At 42.7% G+C, this 13,100-nt stretch overlaps 1 protein-coding gene across 1 annotated transcript in view; it reads right to left on the reverse strand.

Moving 5' to 3' along the window:
• Positions 1-13,100, reverse strand: part of LOC126184578 (RUN domain-containing protein 1) — a 160,066-nt gene that overhangs the window by 72,812 nt on the left and 74,154 nt on the right. The window contains exon 8 of the mRNA XM_049927009.1: positions 3,774-3,910. Within this exon, the coding sequence (XP_049782966.1) occupies positions 3,774-3,910 (137 nt within the window). The remainder of the gene's footprint in view (positions 1-3,773; positions 3,911-13,100) is intronic.

The raw sequence follows: 13,100 nt of genomic DNA on the forward strand, positions 1-13,100 counted from the left end.
ACTTTATTTACTGCCTCCCAACAACCCAGCTCAAAAATGTAGACGATCACCTGATGTTATCCACTGGCCTGAATCCTACCTTTGATTCCACAGAATCAATGTGTTTTGTCATTTATGCAGAACTTCAACAAATACGAATTCTCTTTGAGACACAGCCATGAAGGTGACCACAACTACACAAGATCCTGTCCTCCACAAAATTTTATGTTTTATGGAGCACAGACTGAAAATATGCTTCAATCAACAGCAGTTTCAGGTCTCATAGGGTGTTCTGCTCTGCACAATAGACAACGATCAAGGCTGGGCAGTGGCCCTGTGGTCTCTCGTATTTGCATGTTCTATGCCAACCACTGGGGCCTCACAAGAATGAAGCTGCTCATGCGGGACCGCATCCCCTGGCCCAGCATCTCAGCAGAGACAAAGTAAAAAAGCCAGCACTACTGCAGCACGCATAGCAATGCAAGTGGCACCGCTGCATCCCACCCATCCTCGGATGGCGCAGCTCAACACACTTGAAATGCAGATGAAAAAAACACTGCCATGTCTCAACAAAAAGGACACCCTTACCTTCTTTCTGGCACCTTACAGGACACTGTCAAAGGGAATTCACCAGCAGAGCTTCTGCATAGCTACTGCCTTCTTACATTACTGGTTTTGGTCCTAGTGGCATCACATGATTACCTGGTGTCTCCAGTCAACAGTTGGCACACCAATGTAGGCAGACACCTTTGGGAAGACCTTGGATAGATTCTACATCTACATCTACATTTATACTCCGCAAGCCACCCAATGGTGGGTGGCGGAGGGCACTTTACGTGCCGCTGTCATTACCTCCCTTTTCTGTTCCAGTCGCGTATGGTTCGCGGGAAGAACGACTGTCTGAAAGCCTCCGTGCACGCTCGAATCTCTCTAATTTTACATTCGTGATATCCTTGGGAGGTATAAGTAGGGGGAAGCAATATATTCGATACCTCATCCAGAAACGCACCCTCTCGAAACCTGGCGAGCAAGCTACACCGTGATGCAGAGCGCCTCTCTTGCAGGGTCTGCCACTTGAGTTTGCTAAACATCTCCGTAATGCTATCACGGTTACCAAATCACCCTGTGACGAAACGCGCCGCTCTTCTTTGGATCTTCTCTATCTCCTCTGTCAACCCGATCTGGTACGGATCCCACACTGATGAGCAATACTCAAGTATAGGTCGAACGAGTGTTTTGTAAGCCACCTCCTTTGTTGATGGACTACATTTTCTAAGGACTCTCCCAATGAATCTCAACCTGGTACCCGCCTCACCAACAATTAATTTTATGTGATCATTCCACTTCAAATCGTTCCGCACGCATACTTCCAGATATTTTACAGAAGTAACTGCTACCAGTGTTTGTTCCGCTATCATATAATCATACAATAAAGGATCCTTCTTTCTATGTATTCGCAATACATTACATTTATCTATGTTAAGGGTCAGTTGCCACTCCCTGCACCAAGTGCCTATCCACTGCAGATCTTCCTGCATTTCGCTACAATTTTCTAATGCTGCAACTTCTCTGTATACTACAGCATCATCCGCGAAAAGCCGCATGGAACTTCCAACACTATCTACTAGGTCATTTCAAGCTTTCCCAACATTCTAACGTTGGTATGGAGCTACATGATGCAGAATGTGGGGAGCAATGGGATCTGCTTCATGCACCGTAACAACCACCTGTGATGAAGTACACCCAAGCTCCACTGGGTACTGCCACCACCGATAGCAGCAGACCATTTCCAACACCTCAGACCACACCACCAGGTAGCGGAGCTTAGGGAGGAGGGACCTTGTATCTCATGAAAATAACTGTGGTTAAGAAGAAGATAGTGAAATGATGAAATTTCACAGCATTTATAGCAGGAAGCATCCAGAAAGAGGTAATCAATACAGTGGAAGACAACAGCAATGGCGCCACCAGACGATGCACCACTCATATTACTTGGTCTGATCTCGTGATACTTGATATTAGCAAATCCACTGGACAAAACCACCAGTTTGTGGCTGTATCAGAAGTGTCTGTAAACCCAAATAGAGGGCTACTAGTATCCTTGTGTGTTGTGGTGGTGTTTGTAGGACTCTGGAATAGGATATTTACCTATGTGCCATGGACAAACATATCTTGTGATTACAGTCCTGAACTGAAATGTCTTGGACCATGTTTTGTGCTAGCTTGTGCAGACAAGACACCTCCACTGAATTTGCATTCATTTGTATATGTGCACTGTTCTTTTTCTGCATCAAATGCATTGTGGACTACCGCATCCAGCAAGAAAACCACATTACATCACTGAACGTATGACTACAACCTTTCCATTTCAGGAGTGCTTGGAATTTATATTTATATTAAACTTGATATGAGCTTAAAATTATTATCTATGAACAAGGGAGTGTGGAAGAGGAAGAGAGAGAGAGAGAGAGAGAGAGAGAGAGAGAGAGAGAGAGAGAGAGAGAGAGAGAGAGAGAGAGAGAGAGAAAGGGGGGGGAGGGCAGAGGTTAGATGAAATCAACTGTTGATTTTCTAGAGCGTATTTAAAATTGGATATATGTTAACTTCACCAACACCATCCTTCATATATTTTACGTTAACTGTTGATTTTCTAGAGCATATTTAAAATTGGATATATGTTAACTTCACCAACACCATCCTTCATATATTTTACGTTAACTCTTCTGGTAATATCGACACAGAAAGTTTACAACTGACATCAAATTATAAGCATTAATTAATATTTCCCTGTCATGTTTTTGTTATGAATTCTTCAAAAAGTTAATACTGAAAACATTGTAATTTATTACTTTGCACCTCTTCTGTGACAGATAGCCAAATAGCATTTCAAATCTTTTAATAATTTTCAGAAAAATTTCCCAGTGGGGATATGAAAACTGTATTTATTAGTAGTTAGTACTGAATTTATGACAAATTTTCACATACATGAAAACTTATCTCCCTACATTACTCCTGCAATAACAAACAAGCCGCTAATTTAGTCTCATATATTTATCATCTATATTTGTGCATTTGAATGGTGTTCACACACTTACGGAACATCAAACGATTCTCCACTTTCGAATTCATTTAAGTAAATAACAGTATTTAAGTTCCATCAGCAACTGATGAAGTGACTAACATTGCAGCTGCAAACAGATTCATGTATCAGCAAATTCATTTTAATCAGCAGACATCTCCTACTGCAAGAGTGCACGACTGTAATGGAGTCAAACAAATATCCACAGCATCAGCAAAATCAGACAAAGGTTACATGTAACTAGAAAACAGATGTTGTCTCATATTTCCACTAACTACAACATATTATAAATTAACTGTCATGAATTAAGTGTATCTGAATGGAAATAGCCTTGCTAATACATTAATTATTTGATTTCTTCAGAAGTTTGATGGCAGACTCCCGAATTATGTTCACTTGCATAAGGACTAAGGATAACTATGTATGTATTGATGGATTATAAATCACTTTGTGCAATCGGGTACACAGCAAAGACAGATAAGGTTATTGGGTAACAACTGAAAATTAACAAATGAAACAGTGAAAAAATTTGAAGTGGATGATGGTGGATTAATAAAGAAAACCTAAAGGTGGGGAAGGAAGTGAGGAGAAAGTGCAAAAGACACAAAGAATATATTTTATGAAGACTGTTCAGCCACTTGAAATCAAACAATATCTGTAACTTTCCATACTTACTGAGAACACCTTACATGAACTATTACAAAATGAAACTCACCCCCAATGATTTGCCTTAACAGTTCTTTTTAGAGAGTTTTTTCTAAATTTATCTGTACCACATCCAAACTGCAGTGCAGCAAACATGTGTAAAAGAGAAGCAGCTTTCTTCATTATATTAATAGTTTCCTCTCGAATCTGGAATAAATCAAATTATATAAGCATATTACATCATTCCACATTTTAGATAGACATTCAGGTGTGACTGTTTACTGTGCTACTTTAACAGCTGGTTAACAACATTAATTTTACCAGTTTGAATTATTTAGGAATAAAGGCGTCAACTCACCTACAGGCAGATGCGCTGCTGCATCATCATCGACACAAATGAAAGGTACAGAGCTTGGCTAGATTTTGGAATGCACTTCCTTTTTCAAGCTTGTAGGAAAAACAGCGCACACTCGCACATGCACCTGTCTCCCTACATTGTGCTCAGTCAACTACCAGCACTTTCCTCACCCACAGTGTGTGTACTGGTATGGGGGTGTGGGGTGGGGGTGGGGGGGCTGAGGGATGGAGAGAGGTGGGAGGCAGGGAAGGGGTTGGGGGGAAAGCTCTAGTGGCTTGTGGAGGAGTGGGGAGCCATCTGTAGGCTAGCTAGGGGTGCAGATAGAGGGGGCAGGTGGCAGACGGCTGGCCACGCGATTTCATAGTGTCTAAATGTGAGATAACAGCACACAACTAGCTGATGGGGCGGCACAAATTGAGTGGGGGTGCTGGGGAGGGGATTGTGTGTGTGTGTGTGTGTGTGTGTGTGTGTACACACACACACACACACACACACTCTCTCTCTCTCTCTCTCTCTCTCTCTCTCTCTCTCTCTCTATACCTTAGATTTAGACCAGGACAGTTACAGGAGTGAAGGTTGTGCTGTAAGAATAGCTCCCATCTCTACAGCTAAGAAAAGCTGGTGGTGATGGGGAGCATGCAAATGGCACAGGTTGTGAAGCAGCCTTTTGAAATCTCGCATGTAGTGGCACTGAGTGGTCCAACTTGTTTTTTGGCAGCACTATGGAGGTGGCTGCTCATTCCAGTTGACATACCAGTGTAAAATGCTGTGCAGTGGTTGTAGCAAAGCTGATATATAACATGGCTCCTTTCACAGGTGGCCTGGCCTCTGATGAGGTAGGATAAGCCTGTGACAGGACTGGAGTGGGAGGATTGGGCAGGTCTTGCATGTGATCCCTGTGGCAGCGAATTGGGGTGGGAGTGGCATAGGGATGAACTAGGATGTTGTAGAGGTTGTGCAGCAGAACACCATTTTGGGAGGGGTTGGAAGTATTCTGGATAGGATGTCCCTCATTTCAGGGCATGGTGATAGATAATCAAAGCCGTCATGAAGGGCACGGTTCAGTCACTCCTGCCCGGGATGGTATTGGGTGAAATGGAAGTGCTTCTTTGTGTTTGGCTCTTGGGATGGATGTGAGGATCAGGTGTGTGTGTGTGTGTGTGAGGATATCACATGCAAGATCTGTTTGTGAGTTAGGCCTGCAGTTCTTTGTGAGGCCTTCAGCATACTGGGAGGGGGAGTTCTCATCACTGTAGATGCATCTACCACAGGTAGTCAGACTGTATGGGAGGGATTTTTTGGTGTGGAAGGGGTGGCAGCTGTCAATGTGCAGGTACTGTTGGTGATTGGTGGGTTTGGTGTGGACTGAGGTGTGGATGGAGCCATCTGAGAGGAAGAGATCGATAGCTAGGAATGTGTCCTTGCCTTGGGTCCAGATTATAAAGATGTCATCAATAGACCTGGACCAGATCAGGGGTTTGGGGTTTTGGGAAATTAGAAATGTTTCCTCTAGGTGGCCCATGAAGAGGCTGGCATAAGAGGGTGCCATGTGGGTGGCCATAGCTGTGCCATGAATTGTTTGTATATCTTCAATTCGAAGGTAAAGTAGTTATGGGTTAGGATGTAGTTGGTAAGGTGAACAAGGAATGAAGTGGTGGGTTTGGAAACTGCAGGGAGTTGGGAGAGATGGTGTTCACTCATGGCAAGGCCATGGCCATGTGGAATGTTGGTGTATAGCAAGGTTGCATCAACAGTGAAGAGTAAAGATATGGAGACAATGGTGTGAGGATGGTGGAGAGCCACTGCAGGAAGTGGTTGGTATCTTTAATGTGGGAGGCTAGGTTCTGCACAATTGGTTAGAGATGTTGATCTACAAGAGCTGAGATCCTTTCAGTGGGGGCACTACAACCAGCCACAGTGGGGCACCCAGGATCATTAGGTTTGTGGATTTAGGGGAGCATGTAGAACGTGGATGTGTGGGCTGTTGTTGGGGTGACTAGGGAGAAGGATTCAGGGGAGACGTTCTGGGAAAGGTCTAAGGATTTCAGCAGGGACTGAAGTTATGGTGGACTTCTGGGATAGGGTCACTTTGGCAGAGTTTGCAGAAGGAGGTGTCAGACAACTGCGGAGGCCCTTTGACAGGTAGTCACTTTGGTTCATCATAACAGTTGTGGAACCTTTGTCTGCCGGGAGGATGATCAGGACAGGATCTGTTTTTAGGTTGTGTAGGACCATCCTTCCTTCTGTTGAAAGGTAGCTTTTTTCTTGGAGAGGGACCTGGGGAAGGAAGGCGAGGCCAGGTTGGAAGTTAGCAAGTACTGGAAGATGACCAGGGCATGGTTAGTTGGGAGTGTGGGAGACTCCACCATCCAGTTGGTATGAATTGGGACAGGTAGTGTAATCCCACTATCAGATGGCTCCATCCACACCTTGGGTCCACATCAAACCCACCAGTCACCAACATTACCTGCACTTTGACAACTGTCACCATTTCCACACCAAAAAATCCCTTCCATACAGCCTGGCCCCCCTTGGTAGATGCATCTACAGTGATGAGAACTCCCTCAGCCAATATGCTGAAGGCCTCACAAAGGCCTTTGCAGACAGGCAATATCCTCAAAACCTAATTCACATTCAGATCTCCTGTGCCATATCCCTACACACACCTGATCCTCATATCCCTCCCAAGAACCAACCACAAAGAAGCATCCCCTCGTCACCCAATACCACCCCAGACCGGAACAACTGAACCATGTCCTTCATCTGGGCTTTGATTATTATCTATCATCATGCCCTGAAATGAGGCAAATCCAACCCAACATACTTCCAACCCCTTCCAAAGTGGTGTTCCGCTACCCAGCCAACCTCCACAACCTTCTAGTCCATCCATATGCCACTCCCACCCCTATTCTGCTGCTACAGGGATCATACCCCTGTGGAAGACCCAGATGTATGACCTGCCCAATCCACCCATCCAGCACCACTTACTACAGTCCCATCACAGGCTTATCCTTCCCCATCAGAGGCTGGGCCACCTGTGAAAGCAACCATGTTGAATACCAGCTCTGCTGCAAACACTGCACAGTGGTTTACACTGCTATGACAACCAACCAGATGTCCAATGGAATGAACAGTTACTGCCAAATATAAGGTTGACCACCCAGTGGTTCAAGATGTGAGATTTCAAGGGCTGCTCTATAACCCATGTCATATGCATCCTCCCCACCACCACCAAGTTTTCTCGGCTGCGAAGATGGTGCCTCCTGCCCCTCTCCATCACTCACCCCACCCCATTTCACACCCCTACCCCATCTCAGTATACTTGCCATGGGCCAGGAAAGAGCTAGCAGTCGACTGAGCGAATTTCGGGAATTTAGGGACATAGGCGTGCGTGCAGGCGTGCGTGTTTCCTATAAGCTTGAAGAAGAAAGTGCATTCCAAATGCTAGACAAGCTCTGTACCTCCTGCTTGTAACCCTATCGAGGATGCAGCATGTCTGCCTTTCAGTGAATCATCTCCTTTACTCCTAAATAATTCATAATTCTCAACCAGAAATTTCCATACATTATTTTACCAGTTTGATCGTATTCACTCACCGTAGTGGGAAACTGTTCATTAATAAGGTGTCAGGCATTTCTAAGGAATCAAAGTCATACTGATTGTAAATATTAAAAAACAGCAGAAATTGTATCAAAATATACAGTATACAGACTTCACCCGCAAAATTAAAACAGCAGACAATAGCCTAGGAATCCAGAACTGTACATGCTGATTTGTAAGATGGACTTTAAAAAAAATGTAATATTAGTACACACATCCTGTAGAATACAGTTTGATTGTCTGAATGGTTTATGCTTGATCATATGTTTTCATATGTCTCATTGTATTGATCACAGACATTACGAAGTTGAAATACCTATTACTTACGCCTCATGGCCCAGACACAACATGGAATAGGTACGAGGTGCATTCAAGTTCTAAGGCCTCCGATTTTTTTTTTTAATTAACTACTCACCCGAAATCCATGAAACTGGCGTTACTTCTCGACGTAATCGCCCTGCAGACGTACACATTTTTCACAATGCTGACGCCATGATTCCATGGCATCGGCGAAGGCTTCTTTAGGAGTCTGTTTTGACCACTGGAAAATCGCTGAGGCAATAGCAGCATGGCTGGTGAATGTGCGGCCACGGAGAGTGTCTTTCATTGTTGGAAGAAGCCAAAAGTCACTAGGAGCCAGGTCAGGTGAGTAGGGAGCATGAGGAATCACTTCAAAGTTGTTATCACGAAGAAACTGTTGCGTAATGTTAGCTCGATGTGCGGGTGCATTGTCTTGGTGAAACAGCACACGCGCAGCCCTTCCCAGACGTTTTTGTTGCAGTGCAGGAAGGAATTTGTTCTTCAAAACATTTTCATAGGATGCACCTGTTACCGTAGTGCCCTTTGGAACGCAATGGGTAAGGATTACGCCCTCACTATCCCAAAACATGGACACCATCATTTTTTCAGCATTGGCGGTTACCCGAAATTTTTTGGTGGCGGTGAATCTGTGTGCTTCCATTGATCTGACTGGCGCTTTGTTTCTGGATTGACAAATGGCATCCACATCTCATCCATTGTCACAACCGACGAAAAGAAAGTCCCATTCATGCTGTCATTGCGCGTCAACATTGCTTGGCAACATGCCACACGGGCAGCCATGTGGTCGTCCATCAGCATTCGTGGCACCCACCTGGATGACACTTTTCGCATTTTCAGGTCGTCATGCAGGATTGTGTGCACAGAACCCACAGAAATGCCAACTCTGGAGGCGATCTGTTCAACAGTCATTCGGTGATCCCCCAAAACAATTCTCTCCACTTTCTCGATCATATTGTCAGACCGGCTTGTGCGAGCCTGAGGTTGTTTCGGTTTGTTGTCACACGATGTTCTGCCTTCATTAAACTGTCGCTCCCACAAACACACTTTCCACACATCCATAACTCCATCACCACATGTCTCCTTCAACTGTCAATGACTTTCAATTGGTTTCACACCACGCAAATTCAGAAAACGAATGATTGCACGCTGTTCAAGTAAGGAAAACGTCGCCATTTTAAGTATTTAAAACAGTTCTCATTGTCGCCGCTGGCGGTAAAAATCCATCTGCCGTACGGTGCTGCCATCTCTGGGACCTATTGACAATGAATGCGGCCTCATTTTAAAACAGTGCACATGTTTCTATCTCTTTCCAGTCCGGAGAAAAAAAATCGGAGGCCTTAGAACTTGAATGCACCTCGTACATTAATCAATGTGTAAGAGCGAGAGCCTGCAATCTGGTATGCCATCACTGAATTTCAAGTGCAATTTTGTAAGAAATGGATCATCATCATCATCATCATCACTGGAGTTTTAAGTAAAGGGTGGGCAAAATAAAACTGGTCCAGAAAATACTTACAGTAAGACTAACAAGGGATTTATCCTTGTTATTAAACATCACAGAGGATGTTCTGCCTGAGAGATAGCAGCAATAGTGTTTTCATTGTTTTGCTATAGCTCTTCCAGTATGTGAGGATTATTTGAGTACACCTGACCCTTCAATTTGCCCCACAGGTAATAATAACAGGGAGAGAGAACAGTGATCAAGGTGGCCTGGAGATTGCACGGCCTCTACCAAATGTCCTCCCCTCACCAAGTATCTTACGCACTTGTGACAAGATTGTTAAGGAAGTGTTTGTTGTTGCTCTACCTTGCTGAAAACATCCATGCAATCTTTTATCTTAACACATGTCAATTCTGTGTCAGTCTTCTATTTTGTGGGGCAGTTTTATGTAGCTCACCCTATACTAAACAGTATGGTTGTTAGAGCCCTAATTACAACTGTTGGACAGAAACTTGATTAAAATATGTCAAATTCAAACAATGATCAAAAACTTTTAAGGGATAATGGAGAAGGGTAAATTTATCAATTTGAGCTAAGTGATCCTGGTCCAGAAATCAAGTTGAAAGTTATATGTGAAAATTGTTCCGATTCCTCTGGCAGTGGAGCCCATGTTCCAGTACTGTTGTTGCTAGAACTGTACGATAGGTAACTTTCAGAGATGGCAGTGAGGACCAAGAAAAGAAAAAAATGTCTCATTAATGTGGACCCTAAAACTCATACCTCAAGAGCTATGAGCACTTGTTCATCTTTGATACTGTGAAACACATCTCTTCTACTGAACATGTGCTCACGTCTCTTAAGCTATACATTTAAAAGACCATTTTTCTTGTTTTGGTCCATAGTACCTCCAAAAATATTGAAACCAAAGAGTTGCTGCAGAAGTGTTTCACAGTATCAAATATGGACAAGTGCTCATTGTTCTTAAGGTATGCATTTTAAAGCCGATGTTTACTAGACCTCCTTCCTTGTCTTTGTCCATACTGCCACCTCTAACAGTTGTCTACCCCAAAATCTTGGCAACAGCAATACTGGTTCATGTATTTGACTGCCAGAGGTCTCAGAATAATTTTCCCTTATAACTTCCAACTCAGTCATTTCTGGACCCTTACCTCAAATTGATACATTTACCCTTCTACGTCATCCATGAAAGTTTCAAATTGTTCCCACACTGCAGCAAGCATGTCTCCAGTTACAGCTTCCACAGCTGCTGTTATGTGATGTCTTAGTTCATTCATTGTTGTTGGTAAAGGAGGCACATAAACAGAGTCTTTTATAAACCCCCACAAGAAATTATCACATATAGTCAGATCCATTGAGCTTGGAGGCCACTAATGTAAGGCTGAATCATTTGCTCCAGTGCGACCAATCCATCGTTCAGTAATACTTCAATTTAAAAATTACAGCACTTCCAGAAGCCAATGTGGCAGTGCCCCATCGTTTTGGTAAATGAAGTCGTTCGAATCAATCTCAACCTGCGGGAAAAGAGAGTTCTCAAGCACATAGAGATAAGTCCTGTAACAGTGTTCTTGGGAAAGAAAGATGAACCATACATCTTTTCCCAGGGAACTGCACAAAACACATTAAATTTTGGAGAATCCCATTCATGTCGTACAACTTCATGTGGTTGTTCTGTACCCCATATTCTCACATTACGAAGGTTCACCTTTCCATTTACATGGAATGTTGCCTCATCACTAAACACTAAGCATGGAAGAAAACTGTCATCCTCCATCTTGCCAAGAACGAAATTACACAACTTCACACATTGTTGTCTGTCACCTTCACAAAGAAGTTGCAGTAGCTGAATTTTGTATAGTTTCATGTATAAACGTCGACACAACACACCCCAGATGGATATCAAGGGCATGTTGAGCTGTTGAACTGTCGAGCTGCATGGTGAATGGATTTCTGTGGACTCCTTGTGAAATTATGGTGGATGCATTTGACACCTATGTCAGACACTTGGGGATGGCCTGGCAGTTTGCCTTTACACAAACAACCTGTTTCTCAAAATTGTTAATGACATCATCTAATGCTGTGTGCTGTAGGGGGATCCACACCATACCTAGTATGAAAGTAATGCTGAACAGTTATTACTGATCCGCACTGTGCAAAATATAGAACACAAAATGCTTTCTGTTGTCCCGACACCATTTCACTAGAACTGAAGTGGGTGCCCACTGCTGCTACTTAGCGAGAACCATATAAAACTCGAGAGTTTTCTCTTTCCAACAGTATTTTGTTCACTCACATATCTCAAATAACATAATAGTTATGATTTTTTTAAAAATCAGATGATTCTTTTTATACACCCTGTGTTACTTTAATTATGGTTTCAAAATTATGCTTAAAACACTGTCAAAATGAAACAGCAAATACTAAGTTATATGTACTTAGGTTAGTGATATATCTTTCTTGACAAAAAATAGCAAAATAAAAATAAAAAATATCTGTAAAATAATTTAGATGAACTTTCATTCTCTTATTGCCTTGGAGAGCAAACATATTACCCAGGAAACCAAATGTGACCTTCTTGACAATATAAAACTTATTGAAATGTGGTATATCGAAATGTGGCCTTGGTCACTATATCTGTAATCTCATTGTGCTGAATTCCAATATGCTGTGGTGAATAAAAAATGATATCCTACAATCTCCTGTCTTTGCAGGCAAGAAAACTTGGGCAATTTGAAAGGCATTCTGGGAGTAAGAGGAGATCAATTTGTGGCCCACTTTTTGTCTTATTCACTCTGTTACCTAAAGGCCATATACTAATCAGCATCAGAGAATGAGAACACTTCCAATATGCAAGTTTTAAGGATACCTTGTGGGAAGACAATACACCAACCAAATGAATCTTTTTACTTAGTCCTATCAGTGTAGACAACAGTGTAGCCCATCTGAAATAGGATTAAAAATAATTATTTAAAAACGTTCTGTATGATCATTTGTACTTTACTCCATTACACCACAAATTGGACTGGGCCCCTTCATCATACAGTTATACGACGACGACAAATAAAATTAAGAATTGTTATTTGGTCTACACAAAATGCCTGTGTCATTGTGATCTCCATTTAGCACACAACTCATGGGCAGTACACGAATATTTGCTCCAATAATGAGCAAACAGTAGTATACAACACAGGTGAATCTGAGACACACAGCATGCTTTAACACAGAGCATGCTTTATGCATGACATACTACAAGAAACAGTCAGAAGGGGTGGTATAGGGAGGAGGATGAATGGTAAGGATGAGTGCAGAGGGAGCAAGCAGGATGCATTGAGGGTCTTTTCAGTTCATTAATGTAGATATGAAAATCATCATTGTTTGAGGAGGATCATCAATGTGAGAGAAAAGTGCTCTGTTTAGAATTATTTAGAACCATTTCAGTTTTGTTCCTATTCTTCCTTCTAGCTTCTTTGACCAGCGACGTAACCCATACTGATGAAGGTGGCAGTTTATTGTTCCTTACAATGTGCAAAAGAATTAGAGGAACATGAGATTGGGTGTCTGCCATACTCCACTGAACAATAATTGAGGACTGGGTATGCTACCGAATTATACATTTATCTTTCACAAATTAAGCACACATCACAACATCATTACACTCT

This window comes from Schistocerca cancellata, chromosome 4, assembly GCF_023864275.1.
Source record: "Schistocerca cancellata isolate TAMUIC-IGC-003103 chromosome 4, iqSchCanc2.1, whole genome shotgun sequence".
Classification (NCBI taxonomy): Eukaryota; Metazoa; Arthropoda; class Insecta; order Orthoptera; family Acrididae; genus Schistocerca; species Schistocerca cancellata.